Source organism: Canis lupus, chromosome 2 (genome assembly GCF_048164855.1).
Source record: "Canis lupus baileyi chromosome 2, mCanLup2.hap1, whole genome shotgun sequence".
NCBI classification, from domain to species: Eukaryota; Metazoa; Chordata; class Mammalia; order Carnivora; family Canidae; genus Canis; species Canis lupus.
Window position 1 is genome coordinate 74,901,603 of NC_132839.1, and position 16,296 is coordinate 74,917,898.

A 16,296-nucleotide genomic window follows, 5' to 3' on the forward strand; every position below is an offset into this window, starting at 1 on the left:
ATGTTTGGTTTTATAAATTTTGACAATTGTATGTGCCTCTGTAACTACAGCCCCATACAAAATACAGATTTTCATCAGTACCAGAAAGATTCCTTTTGCTCTTTCCTGTCAAATCTCCTCCTCTCCCCAAGGCAACTTTCCGACCTATGTCATCATAGCTTAGCTTTATCCCTTCTTATACTTTATATAGATGGAATCATCACATAGTGCCTACTTTTGGTCTGTTTTTTTAGCTCAGCATAATGTTTTTGAGATTCATTTGTGATGAAGTACATCAGTGCCTCATTTCTATTTATTGCTAAATATTCCATTGTAAGAATAACATCACATCTGTCCTTTTGGCCGTCACATTTGTCCTTTTTGGTTGTTTCCAGCCTTTGGCCATTATAAATATGCTGCTATGAACCTTCTTGTACAACTCTTTGTATGAAAATATGTTTTTGTTTCTATCAGGTAAATAGTAGTAAAATAGCTTACTTTTATAAAAAAAAAAACCGTGCATCTTCAAAGTGGCTGTTTCTAGTGGTAAAAATTTCTTATTTTCTTCAGCTTGCATTTCATATATTGAAGAAATAACACCTAAAATACGTACTGTCTGAAATAATCCATGCTTCCTCCAAAGTTTCTTGACAACTCATTAAAAGAGAAATAGCTTAGGTATTGAGAAAATATGACTTGACATACAGTAGTTTCTGGAGCTCCTATTGTCTGTCAAACAATGAAGGTTTTCCTGTAAATTCTCACTTTTTTTGAAGGTCAACAGAGAGTTGAGACTTTTGTTCTTGCAGTTGTAACTTGGAAAATACACTTGGCACAAAATATCTAAAAATGTGAGATTAAAACATTGAAGACAACTACCAAAAAACACATAGTTGAAGTAGTAAGAAAATAAGAAAACTCCTTAAAGGTGGAAAAGGATTAGAAATTACGAATCCAGGGCCGCCCAGGTGGCTCAGTGGTTTAGCGCCGCCTTCAGCCCAAGGCGTGATCCTGGAAACTTGGGATCCAGTCCCACATCCGGCTCCCTGCATGGAGCCTGCTTCTCCTTCTGCCTGTGTCTCTGCCTCTCTCATGAATAAATAAATAATATCTTAAAAAAAAAAAAAGAAATTACGAATCGAGATAGGTAAGCAAGAGTGAACAGATTGGTGTGATCTGAGGAACATCTACAAATTCCTGGTGGCCTAGAGTCTTGGTTTCCTGGGTCACACATGGAGGAACAGAAGCCAAAGCTTAACATTGGGATGCAAAGGTAACATGCTCTGTGAGGGAGTAAGGAGTAGTCTAGGAAAAGTCTTGCTTGGCTGTGAGGAAATTTGTCTATCTCCATCTAGGCCGTAGAGAGAGCAAGGAAAAAATTTCCCTGGAGAGTTTGTGAATATGTACTAGCCATAACTTGGATATTAATACTCATTGCCTATGAGGTGTGAAAAGCCCAATCCAATTGGGCTTTAATTTAATTAATTAAATTAATTTTTGCTTTTGTTTTTTTTTTTCTTGGATAAATTTGACATATGAGTTTGTATAAATTTAAGGGGTATAGCCTGTTACTTTGATACATTTATATATTTGTAATATGGTTGCCATCATAACAATAATTATCATATCACATACTTAAAGTAAAATGTTACTATGATCAATCACATTAGATATCTATGACTTATTTAGTACTTATTTAATTACAAATGTGTACCTTTAAATACCATCAATCTTGTCCCCCCAGGGGCACCTGGGTTGAGTGTCTGTTTTTGGCTCAGATCATGATTCCAGGGTCCTGGGATTGAGTCTCACATTGGACTCCCTGCAGGGAGCCTGCTTCTCCCTCTGACTATGTCTCTGCCTCTCTTTGTGTGTCTCTCATGAGTAAATAAATAAAATCTTTTTTTTAAAGATTTTATTTATTTACTCATGAGAGACAGAGAGAGAGAGCTTGGCAGAGACACAAGCAGAGGGAGAAGCAGGCTCCACACAGGGAGCCCGACGTGGGACTCAATCCCGGGTCCCCAGGATCACACCCTGGGCCAAAGACGGCGCTAAACCGCTGAGCCACCCGGGCTGTCCCTAAATAAATAAAATCTTAAAAAAAAAAATCTTGCCCCTCTATCCTCATCCCTTGGTTTGTTTTACTCTCTCTTTTTAACTGCATTTTAAAAATATTTTTAAGTTTTTATTTAAATTCCAGTTAACATACAGTGTAATATTAGTTTCATGTGTACAATATAGTGATTGAACACTTCCATACAATACTCTGTGCTCATGACAAGTGTCCTCCTTAATCCCCATCACCTATTTAACCCATATTTCCAGAATGGCTGCACCAGTTTGCATTCCCACCAACAGTGCAAGAGGGTTGCCCTTTCTCCACATCCTTGCCAACATCTGTTGTTTCACGTGTCAATTTTAGTCATTCTGACAAGTGTAAGATATTTCGTTGTAGTTTTGATTTGCATTTCCCTGATGATCACTTATATTGAGCATCTTTTCATGTGTCTGTTGGCCATCTGTACATCTTCTTTGGAAAAATGTCTATTCATGTCTTCTGCCCACTTTTTCATTGGATTATTCATTTTTGGAATGTTGAGTTTTAGTTTTGTTAAATGTTTCCTTCACACTGGAGAAGCTTTTTATTTTGATGAAGTCCAATAATTTCTTTTTGTGTTTGTTTCCCTTGCCTCAGGAGACATATTTAGAAAGAAGTTGCTATAGCTGATTTCAAAGAGGTTACTGCCTCTAGGACTTTTATGGTCTCATGTCTCACATTTAGGTCTCTAATCCATTTTGAATTTATTTTTGTGTATGGTATAAGAAAGTGATCCAATTTCATGCTTTTGCTTTTTGCTGCCCAGTTTTCCCAACACTATTTGTTGAAAAGCCTGTTTTTTCCCCATTGGATATTCCTTCCTGCTTTGTCAAAGATTAATTGACCGTATAGTTGTGGGTTCATTTATAGGTTTTCTATTCTGTTCTACTGATCTATGTGTCTATTTTTGTTGCCAGTACCATACTGTTTTGATTATTACAGTTTTGTAATATAACTTGAAGTTTGGAATAGTGATGCCTCCAGCTGTTCTTTTTCAAGGTTTCTTTGGCTAGTTAGGGTCTTTTGTGGTTCAACACAAATTTTAGGATTATTCCAGCCCTGTGAAAAACCCTGTTGGTATTTTATTAGGAATTGCATTACATATATAGATTACTTTGGATAGTATAGACATTCTTGCAATATTTGTTCTTCTAATCCATAAGTATGGAATGTCTTGTGTGTCATTTCCTTGTGTCATCTTCAATTTCTTTCATCAGTATTTTATAGTTAGAGTACAGGTTTTTCACCTCTTTGGTTAGGTTTATTCTTAGGTATTATAGAATGAATATGGAAGTTTTCCTTTCTTTTCTATTTTTTTGAATAGTTTGAGAAGAATAGACATTAACTCTTCTTTAAATGTTTGGTAGAATTCACCTGTTAAGACTTCTGGCCCTGAAATTTTGTTTTTTGGGAATTTTTTGATTCTTGATTCAATTTCTTTGCTAATTATCAATCTGTTCAAGTTTTCTATTTCTTCCTGTTTCAGGTAATTTATATGTTTTTAGGAATTTATAAATTTCTTCCAGGCTGTCTCATTTGTTGGCATATACTTTTTCATAATATTCTCTTATAATTGTATTTCTATGGTATTGGTTGTTTTTTCTCCTCTCTCATTTGTGATTTTTTTTTTAAATTAGGTTCTTCTCTTTTCTTTTTGATAAGTCTGGATTCTTTTTGATAAGTCTGCCATTGATAAGAATAGAACAACAATTTGTTCTATTGTTTGTTTAGTTTCTATATCATTTATCTCTGCCCTAATCTTTAGTATTTCCCCTCCTTCTTCTGGCTTTAGGCTTTGTTTGCTGTTCTTTTTTGAGCTCCTTTAGGTGTAAGGTTAAGTCATTTTTTGAGATTTTTTTTTTTTTCCTGAAGTAGGCCTGCATTGCTGTATACTTCCCTCTTAAGACTGCTTGTGCTGCATCCCAAAGGTTCTAAACCATTGTATTTTCATTTTTATTTATTTTCATGTATTTAAAAAATTTCTTCCTTTTTGATTTAAATTTTGTTTATTTAACATATAGTAGAACATTAGTTTCTGGAGTAGAATTCAGTGATTCATTACTTACATACAATACCTAGTGATCATCATTAATTTCTTCTTGGATTTTCTGGTTGACCCATTCATTAGTTAGTAGAATGTTTTGTAACCTCCATGTATTTGTGGTCTTCCCTATTTTTTTCTTTCGGTTGACTTCTAGTTTCAAAGTATTGTGGACAAAAAACGGTGCATGGTACGATTTCGATCTTTTTGTATCCGTTGAGCCGTTTTATGACCTAATACATGATCTATTCTGGAGAATATTCTATGTGCACTTGAAAAGAATGTGTATTCTGCTGTTTTACAATGAAATGTTCTGAATATATCTGTTAAATCCATCTTGTCCAGTGTGTCACTGAAAGCCATTATTTCCCTGTTCATTTTCAGTTTAGATGATCTGTTCATTGATGTAAGTGGGATGTTAAGGTCCCCTACTATTATTGTATTATTATTTATTATTCCTTTATGTTTGTCATTAACTGTTTTATATATTTGGGTGCTTCCATGTTTTGTGCATATTTATAATTGTTAGACCTTTTTGTTGGATTGTCCCTTTCATTATGATATAGTGCCCTTCTTTACTCTTGTTACAAGTCTTTGTTTTAAAATCTAGTTTGTCCAATATAAGTATTATTACTCCAGCTTTCTTTTTTTTTCCAGCTTTCTGGAATTTGCATGATAAATATTTGCATGATAAATATTTCTCCATTCCCCTCACTTTCAATTTTCAGGCGTCCTTAGGTCTAAAACAAATCTCTTGTAGGCAGCAGATAGATGGGTCTTGTTTTTTGTTTTAATTTATTCTGATACCCTATGTCTTTTGATTGGAGCATTTAGTCCCCTTATATTCAAAGCAATTATTGATAGATATATATTTATTTCCGTTTTATTTCTTGTTTTGTGGTTGATTCTGGAGATTTTCTCTAATCCTTTCTTGTCATTTTGGTCTTTCCTTTTCACTCAAGGAGTCCTCTTTAATATTTCTTGTAGACCTATTTAGTGGTCACAAAATTATTTAGTTTTTTTCTATCTCAGAAACTCGTTGCCTATCCTTTTTATTCTGAATGATAGTTTTGCTGGACAGAGTATTCTTGGCTGTAGGTTTTTCCCATTTAGCACTTTAAATATATCATGCCAATCTCTTCTGGCTTGCCAAGTTTCTGTTGAGAAATCTTCAGCTAGCCTTATGGGTCTTCTCTTGTAAATTAAAGACTTCTGTCTTGCTGCTTTTTTTTTTTTTTAAGATTTTTTATTTATTCATGAGAGACAGAGAGAGAAAGAGGCAGAGACATAGGCAGAGGGAGAAGCAGGCTTCCTGCAGGGAGCCTGATGTGGGACTCAATTCCAGGACCCTGGGATCATGCCCTGAGCCAAAGGCAGACATTTGTTTTGGTTGCTCTATCCTTCAGCCTAGTCATCTGCAGAGGCTCTCCTTGCCTGCTATGGGCAGTGTTTGGTCCTTGGCCAATTTTAACTAGGTGTGCTCTATCTGCTTGTGAGATGAGACCTGATATCACTTCCACCAGAACTGGGACCCTACAGAACTCTCAGGTCAGGAGATGTGCTGTAGGTAGGAGTTTGTGCTGGCCTTTCCAATGAGGGGCTCACCAAGCTGAGACTGAGGCAGGCTTGCCCAAGAAGGGCAGTCTAGTCAGAGAGCAGGTGTGGGGGGCTTGGCGTAAGCAACACTAGCTAGTGTTGGTGCTGCCCTGACTCCTGCCAGTGGCTCTGGGTCTATGCTGAGGGTCAAGAGAGGGAAATGGCACCAGCCAGCTCCTTTGTTCCCAGAGAGGAGTCTCCATGAGCACTTCCTCTCAGGGACATGCTCTGAGAAGAGCAAATAATCTCCCCACTGTGTGCCTCAGGCACTCTTCAGACTGTTGTTTTCATGCCATCTGCCTTCCATCCCCGGGTTGTTTGCCTGTCTTCTCTCCAGGAGCAGAACAGTGTCCTCTAGGCTCTATTTCAACCAAGCCTACTGACCTTTCAAACTCCAGGCTTTAAGCCCTGCTGGTTGCAAGAACTCACAAAATTCAGCCCCTCTCATTTTCCAAGTCCATCACATCGGGGAATCATTCTCCTTGTGCATTCCCCTGTGTGCTCCTCTCTCTCTCTTTGCCTTTCTGCATGACCATGGCTTCCTCCCCTCATAGCACCTGTGATCCCGTTTCTCCCCTAAACCATATCTCCACATTTCCTACCTTCTTTTATGTGACCTCTTCTCTCTCTTTAGTTGTAGAGTTTGTTCTGTCAGTCTTCAGGTGATTTCTGGGGTGATAGGATGATTTGATAGTTATCTAGCTGTGTTCATGGGATGAGATGAGCCTACGGTCCTCCTACTCTGACATCATCCTCCCTCTCTCCCATTTGACCTTTTTAGATTTTACATATATATTATATCATATAGTAATTGTCTTTCTCTGTCTTATGTCAGAATAATGTGCTCAAGTGCATCCATGTTGTTACAAGTAACAGGATATTCTTCTTTCCCGTAAGTGAATAATATTCCATTGTATATGTAACATATCTTCTTTATTCGTTCACCCATTGATGGTCATTTGGGTTGTTTCCATATCTTGGCTATTATGAATAATACTGTGATAAACATGGGAATACTGTGAACCTGTTTTCATTTCCTTTGGGTATCTACCCAGAAGTGGAATTTTTGGATGATATGGTCTGTTTTTAATTTTTTGATGATCCTCCATATTGTTTTCCATAGTGGATGAACTAATTTACATAACAACAGTATATAAGGGTTCCTTTTTTTTTTCCACCACGCCCAGAAATTTAATTTAAAGTAGTTTTGAGATAATGTGTTATTAGACACCAAGCAGAGGTAAACACCAATCCTCTCTGGAGGAAAATATCTTCAAACCAGATCTCAAATATTTCACAAACAAAATTCTAAGGAACATAGCTACTACTAAAAATCATAAAACACATGAAGACATAATAGACAAGAGTCAACAGAGACTAAAAGGGAGAATCAGATTTTTAAGGAATTCAGATATTGGAGTTATGAGATATATAACACAAAGTAAGTATTTGGTTTGTTTCAATAAAAATGATATAAAAAAGTATGAGTAGGAAACAAGACTATTAAAAATAATCAGGCAGATTTTTGAATCACTATATTGTACACCTGAAACCAATATAACACTGTATGTTAACAATACTGGAATCTCAAATTAAATTTAATTTAAAAATATAATCAGGTAGATTTGAAAGAGTCAACTGAAAATTCTAATTATAAAAATATAATAACATGATGTAGAAACACAAGGAATGAGTAAATGGATCAGACACAACTGAATAGTGAATTAATGACTGGGAATATAGATCTGAATAAATTATTGAGAACATATCACAGAGAGCCAGAGAAAGAGAAAATATGAAACAGAGGTTAAGAGACACAGAGAACAGAGGGAGAGATCTCTAATTGAAGTTACCACAGGAGAGAAGAGACAAAATGGGGAAAAGACAATGTTTGAAGAGAGTGGCTGAGAATTTTACAAAAGTGATGAAAGACACAAATCCTCAGATTCAGGAAACCCAACATGTCCCAAACAAAATAAATTTAAAAATTCCATGGAACATGAAAACTAAAGAGATAAACCAGAGATTAAGACTGATGGTCTTCACAGGAATAATAATTAGCCTGGCAGCTCATTTCTTGAAAGCAACAATGAAATTCAGAGGCCAGTGGAATAATGTCTGCAAAGTGTTGAGGTAAAATTAATGTCAAACTGGAATTGGTGAGATACATTTTCACATGAGCAAAAACAGACAGTTTATGACCAGCAGATCTTTAGTGAAGGAATTTGTAGAGAATTAACTTCAGGAGAAAAACCATAATCCTAGAAGGGAGGCCAGAGATGTAAGAAATGGCAGGGAAAAGACTCTCAATAATTATAAGCATGTGGATATCTAAGTAAATCTTGAAAATATTAGCTGCGTAAAACAAAAATAACTACTAATTTGTATATCAATGAAAAAGTAAGAGAACTAAAATGCGTACAAAAATAGCATTCCTTTCAGAAGCTGTAGGTGAGAATCAATTTTGTTTACTTTTCCAGTTTTTGGAAGCTGCCTGTATGCCCCAGTTTGTGTCTTCCTTCCACCTTCAAAGCCAGCAATGGCCTGTTGAGTCTTTGTCACATTGTGTTATCTGACACAGACTCTTTTGCCTCTCCTTCCCACATTTGTGATTATATTAGGCCCTTGGATAATCTAGAATAATTTCCCAGTTAAAACTTTTTTTAAAAAGATTTATTTATTTATTTTAGAGAGAGAAAGAAGGGGCAGAGGGAGAGGTAGAAAGAGAATCCTTGAGCGCACTCCCCACTGAGCATGGAGCTTGATGTGGGGCTGGATCCCAGGACTCTGGGAACATGACCTGAGCCAAAATCAAGGGTGGGACACTTAACCGACTGAGCTACCCAGGCACCCCAATAATTTCCCTATTTTAAGATAAATGTACAAGATACCTTCATTCCTTCTTCTGCCTTAATTTCTCTTTAGCATGTACCATAAACACATTTATAGGTTCTGGGAATTAGGATGTGGACATTCTTAGGAGGCCATTACTCTGTCTATTAGAATTGAATAATCAAAAAACAAGCAAGAACAAGTAAGAAATGTTAGGACTGGAAATGGACATAGTAGAAATTTAAAATGTAGTAAGAGTATTATGAATAACTTTAAGTCAATAAATTTAAAACATTAAGGACATATTTATGGAAAAATATAATGTACCCAAACCTACTTTGGAAGAAATGGAAAACTGAAGAGTTGTAGAACTCAAAGAAATTGAGCCAATAGGTTATATTCCCTGAAGGAAACACTAGGTTTCAATAATTTTACATGGTTTTCTGCCAAACTTTCAAGAAATAGATTCAATAGATAAATGCAATTTTACAATAAACCTTTCCAGAAGATAGAAACAGGGGAATATTTTCCAATTTAATTTTAAGTCTAATTTACCTTGGTACCCACGCCTAACAAAGATAAAACAAAAAAGAAAAACTTATAGGCAAATCTCATTTATAAACAGACAAATTTGAAAAGGGGTTGGCTGGTTGGTTGGCTCAGTTGGTTAAGCATCTAACTCTTGATTTCAGCTCAGTTCTTGATTTCAGTGTTGTGAGTTCAAGCCCGGGTTGGGCTTTATGCTGGGCATGGAGCCTACATTAAAACATTAAGAATCTACTTGGATAAAAATGATCAAATATGTATAAAAATGTGTAAAATTATCAAATTAGATTTATGCTTGGAATTCATGATGAGTCAGCATTAGAAAATCTAATAATATAATTTGCTGTATTAATGATTATTTATGAGAGACTACATAATCATCTCAAAGTTGTTGAATGAACATTCAATTATATTCAGCAGCCCTTATAATGAAAAACTGTTCCTTCTATAAGGAACAGAAGAGAACTTCCTCCAAAAATGATTATGTAAAATATTATTCTCAGTGATGAGACATTGTAAGTATTCTTCTTAAGATTAAGAGCAAGCAAGGATGACCTCTCCCCACATGCCTGTTCATTGTGGTACTGGGGGTCATGACAGGGCAATAAGAAAAGTAAAAGAAATAGGACACCTGGGTTGCTCAGTTAGTTGGGTGTCTAACTCTTGGTTTTGGCTCGGGTCATGATTTCAGCGTTGTGAGATCAAACCCCACTTCAGGCTCTGTGCTCAGTGGGGAGTCTGCTCCAGATTCTTTCCTCTACCACACCCTCCCTCTCTGTTCCTCCCTCTGCTTGTACACATATGTACTCTTTCTTGCTCTCAAATAAATAAATAAAATCTTTTTAAAAAATTAAAAGAAATAAATGTATGGAGATTGGAAATCCAGATATAAAGCTGTCATTATGTATAATTGATATGCGTATCTGCATAGAAAGCCCAAAAGATTTAATTTGTAAGAAACAGAAGTTAATAAGGAAGTTTGTAAAGTGGCAAAAATAAAATTGATATTCAAAAGTTAATTGTGTTTCCATATACCACTAACAAACTGAAAACATATTCCTTAGAAGATAGCGTTGGCACTGGAAACAGAAAGAACAGTACCTAGGAGGAAATGTAATAAAAGATAAATGAGACCATCATGGAGAGAATTTGGAAATTTCACTGAACAATATCAAAGAAAACTCATACAAATAGAGAAAGAAAGTAAGAAAAAAGTGATAGGAGGAACTCAGATTTTATCTTCTCCAGTGGATTTCAAGATTCAAGTCAGAATTGCAACTAGGTTCTTCACTGAACTTAAGCTGATTCTAAAATTTATTGCAAAGAGCAAAGGGCCAAGGATAGGTAAGACACTCTTAAAGGAGATGAACGAGGGGACTTTTCCTATCAGATATAAAAGCTTTTACAAAGAAAACGTAATTAAATAAGTATAATATCTTTGCCAAGATAGAACAATGGAATATAGAACAAAATTCAGACCCCAGAAACACACCCATATGTCTATGGATACTTGTTATATGGTAGAGGCACTTTATAGGTAGTGAGGAAAAGATAGACAATCTAATAAATGCTAGTGCAATTGCTTATCACATGTGGAAAAACTAATGTGGCTTTCCACACTGAACCAATTTCAGATAGATGAGGAACATACATGGGGACATCTGGGTGGCTCAGTCAGTTAAGTGTCTGACTCTTGATTTCAGCTTGGGTCACAGTCTCAGGGTCATGAGATAGAGCCCTGAGTTGGGCTGCAGGCTGGGTGTGGAGCCTGATTAAGATTCTCTCTCTCAGGGCACCTGGGTGGCTCAATGATTGAGCGTCTGTCTTTGGCTCAGGGCGTGATTCCGGGGTCCTGGGATTGAGTCCCACATTGAGCTCCTCTGCGTCAGCCTCTGTGCTCAGCATGGAGCCTGCATGAGATTCTCTCCTTTTCCGTCTCCCTCCCCTTCTACCTCTCCCCCTTCTTGCACACACACGGTGTACTGTCTCTGTCAAATAAATGAAGAAATAAAAAAATTTAAAATATTAAATAAAAAACTTAAAATTTTAAACAAAAAACTTAAGGAACTCCTAAATAGTAATAAGAAAAAGACAAACAGGGGCACCTGGGTGGTTCAGTAGGTTAAGCCGCTGCCTTCCCCTCAGGTCATGATCTTGGGTCCTGTGATCAAGCCCCGCATTGGCTTTTCTGCTCAGCAGGGAGTTTGCTTCTCCCTCTACCTCTGTGCTCTCTCTCCCTCTGTCACTCTCTCTCAAATAAATAAAATCTTAAAAAAAAAAAAAAAGAAAAAACAAAAACAGAAAAAAAATGGAGAAGTAGAAAAAATGAAAGAAAGTACACTTTTAAACCATCATAAGATTCTATTTAACACTGACTAAATTGGCAAAACTTGAAAAGCCTTGACCAAGATGTATGTCAGGTGGAGCTTTTATACATTGCATGTAAGAGTATTAATTGGTACAATCACTTCATATAATGAATTGACATTTTCTAGAAAAATCAAAGATGTGCATACTGAATACCCAGCAATTTTACTCAGTATGTATACTAGAGGAACTTCTGTATTTTTGTACCAGCAGATACATTCATGAATATTCATAGCAGTATTCAAAAATAAAATTTGAGATAAAATATACATATAATAAAATGTTCTCATTTTAAGTGTATAAAGTTTGACAAATGTTTACATCAATGTAACTAGCACTACTATCAAGATAAAAACTTTCCAATATCCCCCAAAGATCCCTCTTTCTCCTCTGCAGAAAAACCCTTCTCCCACTGTCAATATACTTTTTCATTTCCCAGGATATCATATAAATGGAATAATGAACTATGTAATCACTTGTCTTGCTTCTTTTTCTTGGCATAATACACTTCAGATTCGTTGTGTACACGTTGTTGTTTGGATCAGTATTTTCTTGCTTTTTGTTGCTGAGTAGTATTCTATTGTATAGATATATCAGGAATCGCTTTAATAATTCACTAGTTGTTGGGCTTTTAGATTGTTTCCAGTTCTTGGCTCTTACAAATAAAAGAGCTGCCATGAAAATTCATGTACAGGTATTTTTATTTTTCTTGTGTAAATTCCTAGGAGTAGAATTATTGGGTCAAAAAATAAGTATATATTTAACATATAAGAGATATAATTCTGTTTTCCAAAGTGGTTGCACTATTTTACGTTCCCACTAGCAATATATGAGGGCTATGGTTCATAGCAGCGTTATTCATAACAGCAAAAATAGAAACAACCCAAATGTTTACTGTCAGAAGAATGAATAAATTATGGTATATTCATTCAAAAGAACACAACAGACAATTAAATTAACCATAGCTATATGGAGCAACATGACTAAAACTTATTTAAAAAGGCAAGTCATAGATGAATACATAAAGTCTATTCCATATATATATATATATATATATATATATATATACACACACACACATGTCTAAAATATGCTAAATGAAACAATGTTATTTAGGAATATATACATTTTGGAAAGGCTCTAAGATAAAGCAAAGGAGTGATAAACACAAAATTCATGATAGTGGTTAACCTCTGTGAAAAGATTATGTAGGGATGGGAATGGATAGTGTTTTTCAAAGATATTGGTAATATTGATATCCTTAATCTTCATGATAGATAGATGCATGGCATTTATCTTTGTTATTCTTTAACTGGCACCAACATTTTACATATGCTTATATATGATAAAGTTTTATAACAAAAAATTAAAAGGAAACATATTTGATATTTCTTTAGCCTTACTGTCAGGTTTCCTTAAGGAAAAAAAGATTGACTTGAGCATTTGTCCTATACTGTAATATATTTTCCTAATTCTATTTAGTATTCTGTATACTATGCTTAGAGATTGTAGTCATAGTACTGGAATAATTCTGGAATGCATTTCTTTCTATGGGAGTAAGAAGCTAGATGTCTGACTCCCAGCAATATTAATGGCAGTAATTAAATTCATATATCCTTGTTTATGGAGATGAGAATATAGTCCACCTGATAACAACAATGATTGAATAGAATTCATTATTTCTTAAAATTATGCCAGGGAAGGATATATATCTTCTATTTATTTCCTTTCCAACTGAATAATTTAAAACTAGGGTTTAAAAACCATCATAAAATGACCTCAAAGTCAAAAATATGTCATTAATTCTAGAAAGCCTGGGTGGTCACTTTATTGGGTAAGAGGACTATAATATAGACAGTAGAAATTTCTCTATTTTGGTTGTATCTTAGGCATACAAGTTCAAGAAGTGGAAAATTTTGTAAGATGAAAAATCCCAGTGAGTAAAATAGAAACATGCAAGAAATGTTTTTATGTATTTTGTTAGTATAAAAAACCCCATAGGTTATAGAGTTCCATCAGATGGTACATTTCTGTCTCTTTCCTGGGATATTATTACTGAAGACAATTGTTTAAAAAATTAGTTACAATTTGATCTTTGTTTATCTACTTTGTTTACAAATATATTAAGACATAAAATTGTGAATTTGAGTAAAATACCATCTTCTCCCCCAAAAAAACCTTTACAGCAACTCAAGTATGAAACGTGTTTGTAGCTGGAAATCACATGTGAATTATTACAGAAACAACTTCAAATGTAGAGGGCTGGTAATGAGCTTCTCATTTTATTAAATAATAAAAATATAATAATCGTAAGGAGATACTTAAGGAATTACTATTAGAGTACAAATTCCACAAATAAAAAATTCCTTAATACCAATCAATAGCCTGGTTTACTCTTAAGATTGAACCAAGTTGTATGACTAGCAGTAATCATTTTAAGAACTAATGTGATACTTTCATTGTGCTCCACATTACTTAGAAAAAATTTAAAAAATTATTTTGACCTATATGATTAGATAAGAAATGGTAAAGAAAGCCACATAAAGGTACAATTGAGCATGTGAGTTATTTTCTCATACTAGCAAATGATTGTCAGACTAGGAATACCTGAGAGAGAGGTTTCCTATTCCTTAAATGATCATCACTGACAAATAGGGATTCTGGATTTTTATACAGTGAGCTTTAATTACTTGTGTGAATTGGATCACAGATAATCCTACTCTAAATGAAGGTTGAATTTTCATTTTCACTTTGGAATATAAGTTTGAATTTTTTAAAAAAGATTTATTTACTGGGGCACCTGGGTGGCTCAGTGGTTGAGCATCTGCCTTCTGCTCAGGTGGTAATCCAGGGGTCCTGGGATCAAGACCCACATCAGGCTCCCTTCATGGAGCCTTCTTCTCCCTTTGCCTATGTCTCTTCCTCTCTTTGTGTGTCTCTCATGAATAAATACATAAAATCTTTTGTAAAAAGATTTACTCATTTTAGAGAGAGAGTGCACATACATGAGTGGGGGGAGGGCATAGGGAGAGAATCTTCAAGCAGACTCTACACTCAGCATGGAGCCCAATGTGGGGCTGGAGCCCAAGGTGGGGCTCGATCCCATGACCATGAGATCATGACCTGAGCCAAAACCAAGAGTCAGTTGCTTAACCAACTGACTATAGAGATAGGTTTGAATTTTAAATAATATACATTTGTGCAAATTTCAAAAATGTTTTCATATGTACCATACACTTGAAGCTACTATAACCCTATGACGTTAGTGGGATCTATAGTTACTTTTCTCTATTTTGCTGATGAGAAAACAAGACTTATGGAGATTAATTGTCCAAGTATCTTGCCTAATGACTGGAGTCCTTGTATTATATTTTGAATACAGTGCTCTTTCTTCTGTATATCATTTCCATATCTGATGTTTGTCTTCAGACAAAAATAAAAATTATGATGTCATCTTGTTACATTTCATCTTTGTAGGTTCAGGTAGGTTGAGTAATGGCTACCCAAAGGTATCATGTGCTAATGCCTGGGACTTGTACATGTTACCTTATGAGGAAAAAAGATTTCCACAGATGTGATTAACTTCAGGATCTTGAGATAGGGAGATAATCCTGCATTATCCAGGTGAAACTATATCCCATCAGAAGTGTCCCATATAAGATGCTTATAAGAGAGAAGCAGAGGGATATGACACAGAAGAGTAGAAGACAGAGACACAGAGGAAAAGGCAACGTGACCAGAAAGTCAGAGACTGGAGGGATGTGGCCACAAGCCAAGGAATGCCAACATCCAGCAAAAGTTGGAAGAGGAACAAAGAACAGAGCCTTCCCTGGAGCTTTAAAAAGGAATGGTGGTCAATGCAAACACCGAGATTTCAGACCAGTTAAATTGATGTTGAACTTTTGGCCTCTAGAGCTTTCCTAGGAGAGAATGGTTAAAATGTTAGGGTTTATAAGAATATCTCTAGTTCTCGTCTCTGAAAATTAATAGGGAATATTTACATATTTTAAAAGGAAATATTTAAGTGAAGTAGATATTGTTAATTCATGTAAAAACAAAGTCATATCACTGACAAACTGAAGTATACTGTATCCATCTAAGAAAAACTGGGAGCTTATTGTGTATTTATTTGAATGACAAAACCTCAGTATTTCATTTCATAGTAAACAATTTTTTTTTCTTTTATAGGAAATATATTGGAGCTATCATGTCTGGAAGTATGTTTACAACCTAATTTCAATTATTCACTCCCCTCTTTAAATTTTTCTTTTGTGACTTTTCTGAAACCATTAAGAGAAACTCAGACTATTATGGGAATCTTTCTAAATCACTCCAACTTTCAAAACTTCACCAGAATTTGCCAAGGCATCACAGGTGAATTCAAAATGTGCTCTCCGTGTTTGGCTTGTAAGTCCAAAAAGAGCATGGATTTTATTTCTCAGGAACGAACATCAAAAGGTAAAATGATAATAGAATTTATCAAGAATAAATTACCTTAGTCTGTTAAAAAAATAATGATATATTACAATTTTAAATCCAATAGTATCAGAACACTCAGCAGTGTGGCTTTTGATGAGTGACTTGCAGGGCTTTGGGATATTACTTGTTCTTGGTTTAGTTTATCTAAAACAAAATATCTACTTTTAAAAGATATCAAAATGCCACCATAATTTATGTATGTTTGATGGTTAAAAGATTATTTAGCATGCTCTCTTCAGAGGTATTGCAATTTTTTAATTGAAAAAAAAATTCTAAGTAAATCTGTAGGCTCTCAAGTAAAATCAAACTTTGATTTCCTAAGAGGTCATTGAATCCTTGATACATTTGTACCTTC

The 16,296-nt window shown here is 35.1% G+C and overlaps 1 protein-coding gene across 1 annotated transcript in view; it reads left to right on the plus strand.

Annotated features, from left to right (window-relative positions):
* The window catches only part of TMEM156 (transmembrane protein 156), a 46,105-nt gene that overhangs the window by 6,187 nt on the left and 23,622 nt on the right, over positions 1-16,296 (plus strand). The window contains exon 2 of the mRNA XM_072807443.1: positions 15,651-15,920. Coding sequence (XP_072663544.1) covers positions 15,651-15,920 — 270 coding nt within the window. The remainder of the gene's footprint in view (positions 1-15,650; positions 15,921-16,296) is intronic.